The sequence below is a fragment of the Stegodyphus dumicola genome, chromosome X1 (genome assembly GCF_044657685.1).
Source record: "Stegodyphus dumicola isolate Sdum_Otavi_A_Nest chromosome X1, ASM4465768v1".
In the NCBI taxonomy this organism is placed as follows: domain Eukaryota; kingdom Metazoa; phylum Arthropoda; class Arachnida; order Araneae; family Eresidae; genus Stegodyphus; species Stegodyphus dumicola.
The window spans coordinates 236458238-236475397 of record NC_140780.1 but is presented as its reverse complement, the minus strand read 5'-3'; the positions used below and the strand labels follow the sequence as shown (position 1 = coordinate 236475397).

General features: G+C 31.8%; 1 protein-coding gene across 1 annotated transcript in view; it reads left to right on the top strand.

Annotated features, from left to right (window-relative positions):
* Nucleotides 1-385: 385 nt before the first annotated feature.
* Nucleotides 386-17160, top strand: part of LOC146993450 (uncharacterized) — a 28514-nt gene continuing 11739 nt past the window's right edge. The window contains exon 1 of the mRNA XM_085807188.1: nt 386-626. Coding sequence (XP_085663314.1) covers nt 558-626 — 69 coding nt within the window. The 5' untranslated portion in view covers nt 386-557. The remainder of the gene's footprint in view (nt 627-17160) is intronic.

Below are 17160 nucleotides of genomic sequence, written 5' to 3'. Positions count from 1 at the left end.
ATTATTTAATTAATTCCTGCAAATATATATATATATATATATATATATATATATATATATATATATACAATTAACATTTCCAGCTAACTAGCATGATGCTTATGTAGCAATATGCATGCATGTACACGAAAAATGGAATTTTTAATTCCAAAATTTCGCTATTTCGTTTGTCATTTGAGGTTTAAGAAATTTTCGTTTAAAAGCTAAAACAGAATAATATAAAAGGAAAGCCAAAAGAATTCACCTAAAGCCGTATTATTGCCTATGTATGCATATTGAAACTTATATCATTATTCGAAGCTTTCCTTGCTGCGTCACATAACTTGCTCTCAAGTCTTATCTCAGCGAAACGGATTTGACATCGCGAAACGCCCAAGAAAAACCTTCATCTTTCTCATTCCTCATGGCCAATAGAACAGCTGTATCGTTGTAGAGTAGATACTGTATCATAATATTAACCGATAACGAAAACTGCGCGACTGTGGCAATTTTTAGATGATAATTAGAATACCTTAGATTTTGAGCTTATCATAACATCAAGAATTAGAGGCGCTGACATGGAAGAAAAGTATTTAGTTAACGAGAAAGAATGTTCGACGTACACAAAACCACCACTTTACGGAACGGTAAGTTATTCAATCTGAATTTTTATACTTTCATTTATTGCAGCATTTTAATGCAGTAGATGTGAGTTAGTTGACTTTAAAAGAAGTAATGAAATTATTTATAAGCTTAGCTTATAAATCTTTTTCAAGCAATTGATTAAAAATGCTTCATTAACCTGAAAGTAGTCGAAAAGTATTTTCTCACTATCTATCCATCAAATGCTTGTTGATGAAATATTTTATCCCGCTACATAGTATTAAAAGTTTGTACATGAATAAGTGCACAAAGTGCATGAGCTTGAAAAAGCACCTATCTTTTGTGTACTCATTTAGTTACAAACTTTTAAAATGCGCTATATGTTAAATAGATTAAATTTAAACTAGACATTTATTTTACTTCTGATTAGACTCTTCTTCTAATTTCAGTTACACATTTTACACCACTGAGAAAGATGAAATAGATAATTACAAACTGAATTTTGTATAACTTGGCAACTTCAGAAAATTTATCAAAGTGCATCATAATTGCATACCTGATTTTTAAACTTCAAATTTCGCTTTCAGATTCAATTAAAACTAAGTTTCCAGACTTAAAAAATTAAAATGTAATTTGTTGCTACCATTTTTCGGTAAAAAGATCTATACTTATTTTTGAAAAACGAAAAGATTAAAGGTGTTAGGTTATTTGTTACAGAAAACATTCGAAAGTTATATATTTGAACAGATATCTGTACAACAGTTTTCCTTAGAAAGTCCTATACGAAGGCATTCCTTCCTTGAGGCAGACAGCCCTCGAACACTTTGCCATAATTCAATAAACCAAACCAAACCGTATCTCATATTATACATGGAAAAAACCATGAACTCCTAAGCAGCCTGCCCCTTTAGCCACCTAGAACAAAACCCTAGGTGACTACTAATCTTCGAATGTTCTATCTCCGTGGCTGTTGGTGGGCACGGCTATTAATAACGCGCTAGTTATTAAATTACATTTTAAATTGAACTTACACTACAAGACTGCTCAAATGTAAATGTCATTTTCATATAGCATTTACCATTCAAATTGTTCGAAGAGTTTACGATCGACAAAGTCATTTATTCTTTCACATTTTTGTCAGTGTTAAACATTTTTTTTTTTTTTTTTTTTTGCTACGGAACTCTTATATTCGTCTTAAACTTCAGTAATATTTTCGGATACAAAGGAATTGGGAAAAAAAAGGGGAGAATGAAAAGGGGGAAATCACTTATCTTTTCAATTTACAACTCTAGTACTTCGTCAATGTCTCATTCGGCTACTCAAACATTCTTCTTGGGAGTTCTAGTCGTGGTTCATCGCTGCAGATCTTACCCTCTGTTGACTTCTTGTTTTGACTGAGCCCGAATTGTTTCCGCTTAGTGGGTGGAATCGCTTCACGGAATTCCTCCTCTTCCTCTCTTTTCTTACCACCTCATTTATTACCTGGAATCCGTCTAAGCATGGAGCTGTTGTCAACCGATCGTCTTGTGAAGAAACTTTGGCTTATCGTTCTCTCGATGAAAATTCTTTAAATTTCAAACTTTCTTTTTCTTATCGATTTTTCACCGCAGTGCATACCTCAGAGATTCGCTGCCTTTTTCTTTACTTTAAATATTTTAGCCTTCTTTCTTTTTTCACTTTGCGTGCAAATTTAAAACGAATTTTGTAATCCTTTATCCCTTTTTTGCTCCTACATCTCCAGCCTTATGCTCTATTTATACGAGAAGCTTCAAACTTATTTAACTTAACAATCTTTGATTTCAGTCCTGCTTATGTACCTTTCAAAGCTAGACCTCTATTTGTCTCTGACGAGATATTACGTAAACATAATTCGAGACTCGAGCTAAACATTTAAGCAATAAAGACAGAAAATTAAAGTACAATTATACTTTATTTTTCCAATTATACAGCTTGAAGTAACACAAACTAAGAAAAATGCATAAACTAATGTTAACCTTATAGAAATGATAAACCGACTCTTGACAGTCTTTAAAACATTTCTGCAATTTGGGGGACGCCTCTCTAATCTTACCTTTGTAACATAATGTAAATGATAAACATAAATAAATGATAAAATGTAAAATATGTAATATATAATATGTAACATATAACTATATAAATGATAAACATAAATAATGTAATTTTTTTTATAATTTCTGATCTAATAAATCGATATCTTACAAGGCTTTTTCGTCATCCCACTACGTTTTCTGGTGAGGTAATTAACAGCCTGTCCGTTTAGCGATACGAAGATATGAAGTTCGCTGGCATCGCTGGATTTTCAAATTTCTGGCTTGGAAAGAAAACAAACAAACACGATGTCTCTAAAAATGCTAATTCCAATTGTGACCATCTGGGAGATACCATTAACTGACCCTCAGCCGCAGAGGATTCTAGCACCAAGCAGTAATACTGATCAATTGTTGATTTTTCACGTTTTCGCATTCTCTTTTTATTTTAAATTAATATGAAAAACGAAGAAAAGGGAAGAAATCTGATTTTCTTCAGAAGCGAAGAAAGTCAACATTATTACCGTCAAAGGAAAAAAAAAAAAAAAAAAAAAAAAAAATGCTGTTAAAATCTAAAACATTATCGGCTTCTCAGTAATATATGTTAAGGATGTATTAGAAAGTGTTTTCATTCCCGCAGCTCCAAATTAGTAAGCTCCAAAACCATTAAAAAATACTAATACTTTACTGATACTTTGCAGAATTCTTATATAGCTTTATATCATACAAAAGCAGTTTCTATTTAAAGAATCGAGTATCCCCCAGACAGATAATTAGGAAATTTGAATAGAGATTTTGCATATACTTTGCCTCCTCCCTCATTTGCTGTCTCTCTTGCAAAAGATAAATCTTTGTAATGCTTAAGAAAACTAGATCGAATTAACATGTTTTTTTTTTCTATTATTGTAACAGGAATAATGTCTTTTCTTTTAAAAAGGGCTTAACAAATTTAATCACGACTCAATGAAGACGCATATTCTCAGTTTTCGCCCGTTTTCAGTTTACCTCTAGAACCACAAAAATGCATTACATCAATCTTTCAAATCGCCTGCATTCGATACTTACATTTTTGATTTTTTCGCATGTATAATTTCCATCTCAGAAACTTAAAACTGTTTATTTACTTCGTACGGATTTATATTTATTTCAAATGACCAATTTAATTTAATTTTACCTTCTTTCCTATAAGCCTCCATTCCCCTAATTGTCAATTCCAGAATTTAAATTTGGTAGTGAGCGCGAGTGAAGTAACGCAAATTCTACTTTGAGGAGAAAAAGTTTAAATACACACTTCTCGAAGGAAAGTGAGAGAGTTTGGGCATTTGCCGTCATCTCTGTAGCGTGAGCTTATATTTCCGCAGTTATTGCTGGTTTTACGTGGTATAACAACTTTTACTTTGCTGCCAATAGTTCTCGGAGCGGTTTTAAGTAACATGAGTTTTCTGAGCCCTGTAGAGAGTTTCTACTCCTTGTTAATATCTTCGAATTTTTAGTTTAGTTCTTGTTATTTCAGTTACCACCCTAGGGAGGAGTAGTGTGTGAGCGTCAATTAGACGCATTGTGGATTTTAAAGAGTTTAATAAAGGGTACTTTTAATTCTTCTCCTGTATAGTTCTCACACGTACAGTTGTCACTTAGAAGATAAGCAAGTGGTTCTTACAACTGAAATATTGATGTTACTGTGATGCAACTGGAAAGAAAGATGACAAATTATATTCATTCAGTTTAATTTTGAAACTTTACTTTTAATGAAAGAAAACTGTTTTTCCTGCAAAACCGGTATTAATGTAAATGAAAGTAGGTTGAAGCGAGTAGTTATGTATGCAAAAATGAAATGAGTATGGAGAAAACTTGTAACTTAATTTAATAATAAAGCTTAACATACCTTAAAACAGTAATATGATCACAAAAGTTTGGGATACGAAATATAACATTGTAATAAAATCAGAGGAACAGGTGGTAATCTGACCTGCAGCTCTGCCTAGTTTGCGTTTACGGTTAGTTATGCAAATATTTTAAGTGGATAAGTACTAGTGCAAGGTACTACTTTTTGCAAATTAAAACGCTGGTGAAAGGTACCGATTTTTTTTTTTTTTTTTTTTTTTTTTGACTTTTAGTCAAGAAAGCAAAAGCTGTGGTTAATGTAGTTTTTTATGATACGCTGAAGCATGCATGGTACAATGATAAACACTGTTGACTTCAGGGAACACGTATTAGTTAAAAAACACGGAATCAGTAACAAAAACAAGTAAATTAGTAGCGATTTTTTATGAGTTTCAACGAAAAGATTCTGCAATCAAAAATATTAATAAAATTTTTTGGTAGTGAAACTGCTTCTAAACGAACCATACAGCGTTTGTTCACAAAGTTTTAATCAGGATATGAGAGTTAGCGAATGAGCCTTTGTCTGTCTGCTTTCTTTTGTTGTTGCTGCCTCTTTGTTTTGTTTGATGAATGATAATATTTTTGTCTAAAATCCTGACCAAGGAGTATAATGAAGGAGGTGAAACTGCCTAGTAGAAAAAACGGTCCTAAAATGTCGCGTTCACTAGATGGCGCTGTTGTTCCATCTTAGTAGTTCCAAATGTAAACATTTATCGAGTAGCCACGCGGCGAAGCTTACTACCGAATGAAAAATGTTTATGTTTTTAATGTCATGGATTGCGTTATTATCAACGTTATAATATTCTGCTCACTAATGATTGTATTTTATTCCTCAAATTATAAAATTAATTTACAGCTTTCATGCTGTAAGGCTTGTTGTACTTTTTATGAATGATTAATTTAATGATTATTTTTCAGTCCCTCCCCCTCAGAAAAATAATCATGTTATTAGTAATAATACTTGCTGTATATATGTTAAATTTAATTAGAATAGTTTCTTCGCGTCTCTCATTTTGTAAAATGCTTAGATACACAGCTTGATATAAACTGTGACAAAATTTTAATGAAGCTTATAGAATTTTTTGCTTCAGTCAGTAAGTTTTCTGTACTATCATAATAAGTTATTCTTTTTTATGAATCAGTTAATTTTTTATGTCAGTTTTGATTTTGATATTTTTATCATTTTCTGTTAAAAATTTCCATATCTTTGTTATTTGAGAAGTATGTTTCAAATTGATTTCAAAAGATTTTAAAATAGAATTCGGATTTGAATTCAGTTAAGTATTCTGAACGCTTGGTTATGCTGAACTATATTATTCATAATTAAATATAAAGAGTAAAAAATATTGACTAATTCAATCTATCTTTAATTTTGTCCTGCTTGAACTAACTTCTAACCAATAAATGCAGTATTTTAACTAAAAATATAATGCAGATCTTTTTTATTTTAAAAGTACATGTCCACTTTTCTTTCCAAAGGAGGAAAATTCCATCCCATTCAATAGCCTAAAAGATGAATTTCTTATGTTCAGAAACATTTTATCACAGTTATAATGATATGATATTTTCTCGCTGTTAAGTTTCAAATTGGTACATGTAGCTTTTTTGAAAAAAATATTTTCCATGTGTTATGTTTTACTGGAAAAGATCCCATATTTTTTATTTTCATTTGTTGAACTGATTATTTACTAATACAGTCTAATTACATTTGTTGCAAAACTACCAGTTTAATATCAGAATACCTAATGTATGCTTGCTGCGTATATAAAACTAAAGTCTGTTTTCTCTTGCAGTAATTATTTACTTTTTTTATTCTCAATTTAATATATCTTTTTCAACGATTAATGACTCGCAGTGAAAGAAACAAGTTCAATTAAATAACAAAAATTTTTAAAAAATTTAATAGTAATGATATAATCCCAAAACAATCTTAGCAGTATTGTTTTATATTGTTACACAATGGTGAGCTATAGGAGGCTAGAGTGATTCGTTAAATTTGTGTTCAATTTGCAAGCACCTTGTTCTTTCCCACCAGCAGTTGAGCAGCAAAAGTCACCAAATACTGCTAATTTGGTCCTGGGTTCGAATCCCGCCAAGAGGCTAGCTGCACGGGCATTTTCCTGGTCTTTCCACGTGAAACATAAAAAAGTATATGTGCTCTTTTCCTCCAAAGGATCTGTATGAAGACATTGAACTGTTGGCCATGGTTAAATTATATATTACTCTCGTTCTGAAATTAAGTGTAGTTAATAAGTTTTCAAAGTCATTCTATCCCATTCAATAGCCTAAAAGATGAATTTCTTATGTTCAGAAACATTTTATCACAGTTATAATGATATGATATTTTCTCGCTGTTAAGTTTCAAATTGGTACATGTAGCTTTTTTGAAAAAAATATTTTCCATGTGTTATGTTTTACTGGAAAAGATCCCATATTTTTTATTTTCATTTGTTGAACTGATCATTTACTAATACAGTCTAATTACATTTGTTGCAAAACTACCAGTTTAATATCAGAATACCTAATGTATGCTTGCTGCGGTATTTAAAAAACATCATTAACTATACAAAACTAAAGTCTGTTTTCTCTTGCAGTAATTATTTACTTTTTTATTCTCAATTTAATATCTCTTTTTCAACGATTAAAGACTCACAATGAAAGAAACAAGTTCAATTAAATAACAAAAATTTAATAAAAATGTAACAGTAATTATATAAATAATCCCGAAACAATCTTAGCAGTATTGTTTTATATTGTTACACACAAGGATGAGCTATAGTGTTAAGAGAATACTTCAGTAGTACAGTGGCTTACACAAGGTAGGATCATGGTATTTGCCATGTCATGGTGAGCTGTCCAATAAAAGGAAAAGAAGAGTCCTGGATACATTTTCAAAGATCGTTTATTTATCGATTCTCGTCAGACTTTGCTCCATATTGATTGCATGAAGTCCGCCACAGTAGAATCCCTCCTGGCACGTAAAAAATTTGTATTTCTCTGCACTGAGTATAGTTTCACAGCCTTCGTTAACAACATTCAACATTTCTCATATGGTAAGTGGAGACAAAAAGTCAAACATACTTCAGAAAGAAAAGTATAAGGGCTGTCTCTCAAATTCGGAAAATAACGGCAGCTGTCATCACTTTTTTTTTTTGGGGGGGGGTACATAAAACATCTCCAGTACTAATACCATAATGTAGTAGGGCTTATTCTGCTAACTGCAAAAGAGGGCGAAGAAATGCCAACTACAACGTATTTGAAACAAGAAGAGTACACACAGCAGAAATCCAGAGGGAAGCGAAAAAACAATGAATAGACTAAGAGATTCACTAATTCCCACTATTTATAAGCTAGCACAGTTACACATTTCAACCAATGAAAATATCAAGGATCAAGAAATTTTAATTTATGGAGCACTTAGCATGAAGCCTTTATCTCCACATCATCAAAGATTAAAAATTTATCATCATCAAAAGAGGGGTTCAGCTAATAGGATAAAAACTTGGAAAGCCAAAACAAAAAGCTTTAAACGAATAAAGTCTTCACATGAGAAAAAAGGTAAAAACACTTAAGAAGGACTTTTTAATTAAATTTTGCATCAATACATTAAGGACCAGAATGAATTTAGAAAGGGCACTCGTATCATAATTTAGAATAGTGAAATAAAAAAAAGGAATTCTTGATAAAATTAAAAGTACAGACATTGCAGAAGATAAGAAACAAAATGAAAATATTCCACAGCGAGAACAACCAATCATAATATTTCTTTCACTTTGCAAACAAACTGAACTGAAATTAGTTGTCTGATGACATAGCTTGGTCATGTTATAACAAACCTGTTGGCAAAAATATTGTCGCCACATGAAATCCCTTATCTGGTTCTAGATGGCTGTAATAATTCCAAGGACATAAATTTAATGTGACCTCATCAGATATTCACCCCTTTTTGAGGGAAGGAGGAAATATTAATTATGTGCATAATAAAAATTCCGGTATCATGGTGCCAGCCTCATATAAAATCATGACAATCACTATGGAGCTAACAGTCTGAAATACATATTACATAGATTACATTTTAAATAAAAAGATTTTTTCATTTAGGTATCACCAAAACCATGCCATCTACACAAAAACAAAATTTTTAACATTAAAACATAGAACCACTTATTTAAATATTCCATAATTCAATACAAGCAACTTTTTATGCAAAATACATATAAGTGCATGATATAAATATGGTACATAAAATTTTCGAATATACCATATTGCAAGTACACAGTACAGAATTGTAAATGAAGTATTTCTATGATAAAGCAAAATGCAATTTTTGTACATCCCCAGTTACAATTAATTAGATAAATTACAAACAGGATGAAAAAACAATACAAACCATTATAATTACATCATACCAGGAAATTTTGAAATCAAACACTTATGCACTTATATATTAGGCACAATGTCGTTGAATCTCGAAATGATATTTAAGGGTGATCAAGCCTTAAACTCTAATGATTATGCTCACACAATCAAGAAATCAACAAAAGACACATAAAATTAAATTTCGAACAATTTAACATATTGCATAACTTGTAATAATGTTCTATGATAGTATAAGAAATGAGTGAAAAAAAAAAGAATTAAGTGTACTGAAGTGTGGGAGAATCTTTTAGGAGCCAAACGAAGGCAACTGATGTGAATTCTATAAATGGCTGAGAAAAAATCATTGTCAAGTGCACAAATAACATAATTTACATCATTTACTTTAGAAGAAAAAGTTTTCGAAAACCTATGCTGGAATGTAACCTTAGATTTCACATACACTATATCATTAACATTGAATGATCTTAATATGGCATTTTTCAAGTATTCAGTTCTATTTGCTTTATTCCAACATCTCATAGGCATGCTCATAACTTAGTTTTAGTTGTGTTAAAAGATCACACAAATAATATGATTTTTCCACCTGAATGGCCTTGGATCTGGATTAAACATATTAAAAAGTAATGATAATTTTCTTCCAAAATGCAGAATATTAGGAGAATAACCAGTTGAAGGATGAACAGTACCATTATAAATATTTTGATGGATAAGCAATGCATTTTCAAATGGAATACCTTTTTCATGAAGTATAAGCAAAGAGCTCTTGATGCAGGTATTAACATGTTCATTATACTCAGGTCTCTAAGGAATACAGTGAGATAATTTAATATCCAAGCATTTGGTAATCGATTCAAACACCAGTGAAGGATATTGTGTCTAAATCAAGATCATTTCTGGTCTTCCACGTACATATATTGTAATAAATGTGCTGTAATAGTTTCAGCAGTGAGATTTTTGAGAGGTCTTAAAAAACAAGATGTTTAGAAAAATGATCTAGAATAATGAGATCATGTCCACAATTTCGTACAGGACAACCAATATACACGGAAAAAAGTCATTTGGATATTTAGGTATTCTGATAGCTTTAAATGGAGCCTGTTTAGGAGTGAAAGATTTGTATTTGTTACGTAAATGATACGGGAGAACAAAATTCTTTGTGTCATTATACATACCCTTCTAAAAGAATCTTTCAATAAGATTTCATACGTTTTCTGAACTCCAAGATGGGATATATGAGAAATTTCTCATTTTCACAGGATTTCAGTGCTAGTGGGACAACAACTAATTCAGCATTAGGCTCTAGTGTAGAATTGGGTGCCCCTTCGATTGGCGACATTTTTAAAAAAAGTTTGGTGATGAAACCTCACTTCTAGTTACCACGATAGTTTTAACTTTGTTTTAGCTTCCCGATTTTATTTAAATGAAAATAGATTGATGTGTACATGGACATATTTAAAGCAGTGTGCCTTGCCTAGGTTGTGAAATTCTAGGATGTTTTTTTAAGTAAAAACAAATGGGATTTTTAAGTAAAACATGGACACAGATCTTGTGCAATTCTTTGACTTCTTATTTTGATTTTGTGTAGCGGCCATCTTGAAATTGTGCCTTCCTGGCGCCGATCTTGGCGTCAAAAAAGAATCGCCAATAAACAAGGGGCACCCAATTGTAAACTTTTACCCAGCATTATTTCATTTATTCAAAACAAACATAAGAAGCTTATTGAATCATTTATGAAGAAATTATGTACTTTTGCTGAATTAAGCAAGGCAGGATTTTTCAAAATGTTGGTAATTTCTGAACTACATGGATCAGAAATTTGCTGAGCAAGATTGCTGATTCACCTGGATCTAAAGTGAATTTGTGTTTCAAACAAGCATTGCAATCTAATGGAAAGATGATGCTAATTGTTATACTATATCTAATGATATAGTATAACAATTAGCATTTGCATAACATTAGCCATATTAATTAAAGGTACATAAAAATTATTAAATTCAGCTATTGCATCTTTAGTACATATTAACACATCATGTTTGGATAAAAACAAACAAAACAGCAAGACAAACAATATACACTGGCTGAAAAATTAAAATTGGACCAGTTAGCACCCAATTATTTAGACATGGGAACAAAATACCATTATTAAATCAAAACAATGAGAAAGCAAGAAATATTATCTATAAAATAATATACAATTAATATCATTGCTTATAAGGTATTACACACACTGACCAATGAATTAGAAATGCAAGATCAATATTTTATTGGATCATAGTGCATATTACCCTAGGAAGAAATTGACAGATGCATATTACCTTACGAGGAAATTGACAGATGCATATTACCCTACGAGGAGAAAATTTTTAATAGCGATTTAATCAATGGATCTTGGCCATTACACTTAACTTTATGTCGAAACAGGTATTCAGTAGGTGATTAGCTAATTCTACTTTTCAAGACCACAATTTTGTACTCATAATTTCAGAGGCAGCAGGATTTTATAGACTAAGTGCATCAGTTGCAACTTAACAAAATTTGCGAGATAATTAACAATCTTATGCACATAATACCCATGCCTGCCTATGGAATATGCCTGCCATTTGTCAGTCATAATAATTGGTTCCTCTGCCATGTGCTTCTTAACCAGACACTTGTTGGTTTCTTTCCTAAGGCATGAAACCAATGACAATGAAATATGCCTAATCCATTTCCATTGAGACATAATTTCATGTTATGTCTCTCAGAACATGTTTTTGATTGAAAAATAATCCTTCTAAGACACTACAGACAAGTATCATCTCTGACAATTTCCTTAATTAAAAAAAAAAAAAAAAAAAAAAAAAAAACCATCTATTCATAGCTCAAAAATTTAGAAAAGATAATGTAGAAATCTGAAAAAAATAACAATAAATAAGTGAAGAATAAATTACACATGAAAAAAAAAAAAAAAAAAGCAATGAATGTGTAGCACAATAGTACCAAGTGCAGTTTGACGTGCAATACTGAAATTATAAAAATGTCAAAACAAAACTAACCTTTACAGTCATATCTTTATCAATTATAACCCTTTTTTCACACATGTAATTAGTTGCCCATCGAGCACATACAATGAATTCAACTACAGAATTTACAGTTCACAAACAATGCGGTTTGGAAATCTTCTGCAGACTTTCAGTCAACAGTAGAAATGTAAAATCCTTTTTAGTAGCGGCAACATTATCTGCAACCAACGGAGCATTCTTTTCACAGGCACATTTCTTGCAGCAGGTGCTTTTCTTTTACATGACGGTTTGGATAAATATAAAGGCAGATTTGGAAAGATTGAGGGTATTGCTCCTTCTTGGAGTCTAGGGCGGCCCATTTCCAACTTGAATATTGTCCCATCGAACAATTTCATCTCGTAAAATTGTTTTATATCACTTTCTGCAAAATGATGCTCGCATACAACATCCTTCTCTGAAAGTATTTGGTCGGCCGGAGGAATTGCATGTGTCCATTTGTCTAGCAGCACAGGATCCTGTAAAATATATTTCAACAAGTATGTATAAATATCAGAATTCAGTTACATACAAAATTAAAATACTCTTGTTGTATGCAATTTTTTTAACGTGACTTTGATGCAAATTTAATATTTAATGATTAAAATTTAATTTGAAAATAGTAATGGCAAATTAAAATTTAATTGCAGCACTAACGCTTGAATAGTTTTACACATTCAAATTTAAAATCCTTGTGCATAATGGTTCTCACTGTGCAGTGTATCAAGATTTAAATCTTAATTTTTAACAGCCATTCAATTATGTGGCATGATTTTATAATATTCATAACTTATTTAATATGCTGAATTTATCTCATGGAAAATCAATTTTTCATTACACTTATCTGCTGTTATGTTTTCACTCAACCATGCAAGTGAAGTTAATTTTAAGCAGCATAGTGTTCATTTCCATTTATTATAAAAACCTACTTCAAACGGAAAAGAAGGGGAAATGAGATAATCTTCTTTTCTGTAAATGAAACAAAGAGGCAAATATTCCATCATTCTTGCATAATTCCAGAAATTTATTTAACTTTAAAAATCTCAGGATTGCCTGCTTTCATGCACGAAATGCAAATGCACATAAGTTATGTGAAATATTAAACTAATTTCCAATTTAAAGTTCTGTGAAATATTTAACTAATTTCCAGTCTATTACTTTTTAAATACCCTCTTATTTACTAGCAATCCAGACGTTCTGTAAAGTTATATAAATTCGTCTGACTGTGATCAGGCATGATATAAATGTTGCTCACCTTTGGAGCTCTAAATATACTTGGATTCTTGATTTCCAAGCTTTTATTCTTGTGCCTAACAGATGTATAACCACTGTTGTATCCGGGGACGAAGCAGGTTGCATTACAAGAATTACTCATACTGGAAATTGATATCAAATCAATATTTTCTGTATTGCTGCCTATGGCAAATCCTACGAAAAGTAGAACAGCTAACGATTGCAGCGCCCTCTATAAATAATGCGACAAAAGTGGACCATTTTTGGAAAAAGTTGTAATACCAGTTTCCCCTCCTTGTTTATACTCCGTGATCCCGACTTTTTTGGATGCATGTTTTAATTTGTCCTACGTCAATGCTTTCAAATTTTCATAAACTTTGACTTTATTCCATCATTATTTTTAATAATACTTTAAACAACTGTGCATTAGAGTTAACAATTGATTTTCATATTCCCTGTAGAGGTTTTGTCACCTTTTATGGGTTCAATACTGTTTTTATGGGGGAAAAAAGCACGTGTTTGATAAGAATATCTATTCGTACTTTTATCAGCGAACTTTGGAAGTCTTACGACATAAATTGAATATCATTAATTATTTCCATGATGTCTGTAAGTATTAGTTAAATATTACAATGTTAAACAGTGAAAAATTCTGTAGTTCTGCAGCAATTAAATAGAACGGGGTTTGATTTTTAAATAAAGTAAATTTTAGATCAAATCAAATTCTTGCAGAGGAAGCACCTCATATATTTATTGCAGATAAGAATGTAGAACTTTGAAAAAGTAAAAGATTATACAGGGAAAAGGATATTAACTCTTTGTTTGGATTCAGATTCACAATATTTGCGAAACAACGAAGCCATGTCTTTTCTATTTCCTTAGAATAATGCTAAAGAAATGGTTTAATTGTAAGAAAACTTAAAATGAATAATAACTAAAATTCGAGAGAACAGCATGCAATTTTTGAAATTAAACTTGCAATAAAATACATACGCTAACTTCTAATACTGAACTGAGTATGAGCTATATACCAATAAATTAGAAAATAATAATAATGTGAAAAATTCAGTTTTAGCATATGGAAGTAATTAATATATATAAATTTTATATAAATTTAAAATATTAAATATTTTTTCTCAGTAAAGTATCTTAAATGCAAAGTTATTACATGAAAATATTTGCCTGTGAAATAAAAAGGCATATATGTATATTTTTGTTTCGTGTGATACATTCAAACATACACGCTGCTCGACAGCTGCTAAGGAGAACAACATTATCGCCCATAGCAACCACAAACCGAAAGGAAGCAAAATGTGGAAAAATAGAAAAAAGTGCGGAATTGCTGGTAACAGATAACCAAAGACAGGGACACCCAGTACTTTGCCGTCATGTTTTATAGATAAACAGGCGTAGTCCCACGCTTCTCGCTGTGCTAAAATCCACTTCACACTATGATGTAAAAAGGAAGGCAAAGGAATAATAGTGGGCGCGATGAAAAGAACTGCATATTGCTGTGGGGGTAATACTGTGCAACTGCGTAAAGGGAGGAATTAAGTAACATCACACAGATCCAGCCGGTGTGTTTCCAGGATGTCCAGGATTGCTTTGATTTTCGTGATAAGTGCCTTTTGTTTGATGATCTAGAGTTGATATGGAATTCTGTGATCTGGATTGTCCGGAAGTCTGAAATGATGGTTGGATGTCAGTAGACAGCTCGTCAGGTAATGTTCGGGAGTTCCCGTTACAAGTAGTACGCCCTTGTTGTGCATAGTCCCCGTCTTGCCAATTTGCTTTAGCTAATACTTTTATGACTCTTTTGAGGTGAGAGGGTGGTAGGGGCATATGTTGTGAATTCCGTCTGATGTCGCGAGCTGCCTCATTTGTCAGTGAATCTTCTTGCTCATTTACTCGATTTACGATATCTGTCGTTATCCAATGGAGGAGGGAATTAAAGGCCCGTCCACACGAGGACGCTCCCGACGTAGTTGACGTAACTTTTTTGACGCCGGCGTAAATTCGCAGGACGCAGAAGACGTGAAACTGAGTACGCTCCTGTTCAGCTTTTTCGCCCGCGACGCGCGCGTATAGCCAATAGCCGACCGAGTTTTTATCATGTGTTATAATCAGAAAACCTTCTTGCTTACCCGTTTCAATATGGCGTCAGAGCCACACAGAGGTGAGTTTTTGCTTAGAAATATAACTGTATACAGCAATAAAATAATCAACATTGTTCACGCCATTTTCAGATTTCTCAAACCGTACATATTAGTATACATTTAAAATTCTCATTAAAGGGGAAAACTGTATTCTTATAAAGCAATGATCCGACCAGTATATCCATATGCTTCACCTATTTATAGCACCGTAAGTAATAGGAAGCTAAATAAATTACAGTTTCTACGAAATCAAAGTTTCTGCCTTACAAAATTCTCCTTAATTATTATAAATATTGGCTATATCATGTGTAATAAAAAGCTCTATAAATATCCCAATATTAAATACACCAAAAACTAACTTCAGCAATATAATAACTTCTAAAATAAAGCAGTTGACTGTGAAAGAGTATTCAATAAAATACAATTACGAAATTTTGGAGGAAAGTTACAACTTGTGTCATACAGCAATCATTTCTTGAAGTTTAATTAAATTACCTTTGCAGCGACTTCTACTTGTTACATTATTTTTCACAAACACTGCTATCATAGAAAGCTGAGTGGTCAGCGCGCTGCTTTGGTAGCGGAGGAATGGAAAGGTGGCAAGTTCGAACTCAGCCGTAGACGGTATAATTCAGTTAGCTTTTCTCATTTTGAAACGTGTTTCTTATATTTAATCATGAATCATTATATTCTTATTTTACCTATTATTATTGTTTTCGTTTCTTATTTTATTCATTATTATTATTGTTTTTAATTTAGTTTAAAAATGTGCAATGCAAATAGAAATCCTTACGTAAAAATATATCTGCACCTCTTTATCATATATCATCTATAAATTCTCTCTTATTTTTACTTTATTGCATATTTTATCATGCACATAATTTCTTATAAACTGTCCAAAGTTTGAACCTCATTCTAAATTCAAAAATAAATAAAAAGGAAAACAAAAGACCAAGGGAGAGCGAGTTAAAAAAATATGAAGTTGGTTTTATTATATGGTGGATGGTGTATATAAAGAGAATTAAGTAATTTAATTCTCTTTATATACTGTATTCCAAACCAATTTTATAAATCCTAATTTTCATACGATATAGAATCTGCAAGTCTGTCAAACTGGTCGATACTCATCCTGAAGGAATTAAAAACAAGTAATATACCCCCTCCCCCCAAAAATTAAGTCAATTCCTACTTAGGTCCACAAAGAAAAGTTTAAAAATGCAAAAATAAATAAATAAATAAAAATACAAACATAATTTTTTTTAATTAAAAATTAAAAAAAATTTAATATGTGAAAAAGCTGTATTAACATCAAGTGTCATTCACTGCAAGTTTAAAAAATTGTATTTGAACTTGAGTGGATGAATAAAAAGCATTTTATGTACTGAAAATTTGAACAGGATATAGGGAGAGTGTGAACTAATAGTAGGAATTTAATAATTCCAGATATTCCTTTCGCAAACAAGGCACTAAAAAAAAAATCTCTTTGAACAGGTCGCTCTAAATAAATCTTTCGGACTCATTCTTGCCATTTTTTGCGGTTTTGCCTCTGCTTAATAATTGCACATAATAGTAAAGTTTCAGCTATAAAAAAATCATCTGATTCGGACACCTTGCCGCAAAACATACAGAAGAACAGCGAAGTAATAAGATACAGCTCTGTTGACGCTATATTACAGCGTCACGTGATTTTTGCGCAAAATAATTCTATTGGTTAAACGCACTCTTCGCAAGCGTACTCGTTTGGACGCTTTTACGCTGTTAACGTAAAAGCGCGTTCGTCAGCTACGTTTCGAGCGTACTCGTGTGGACGGGTCTTAAGGTGTCTGAAGCGCCGTAGGT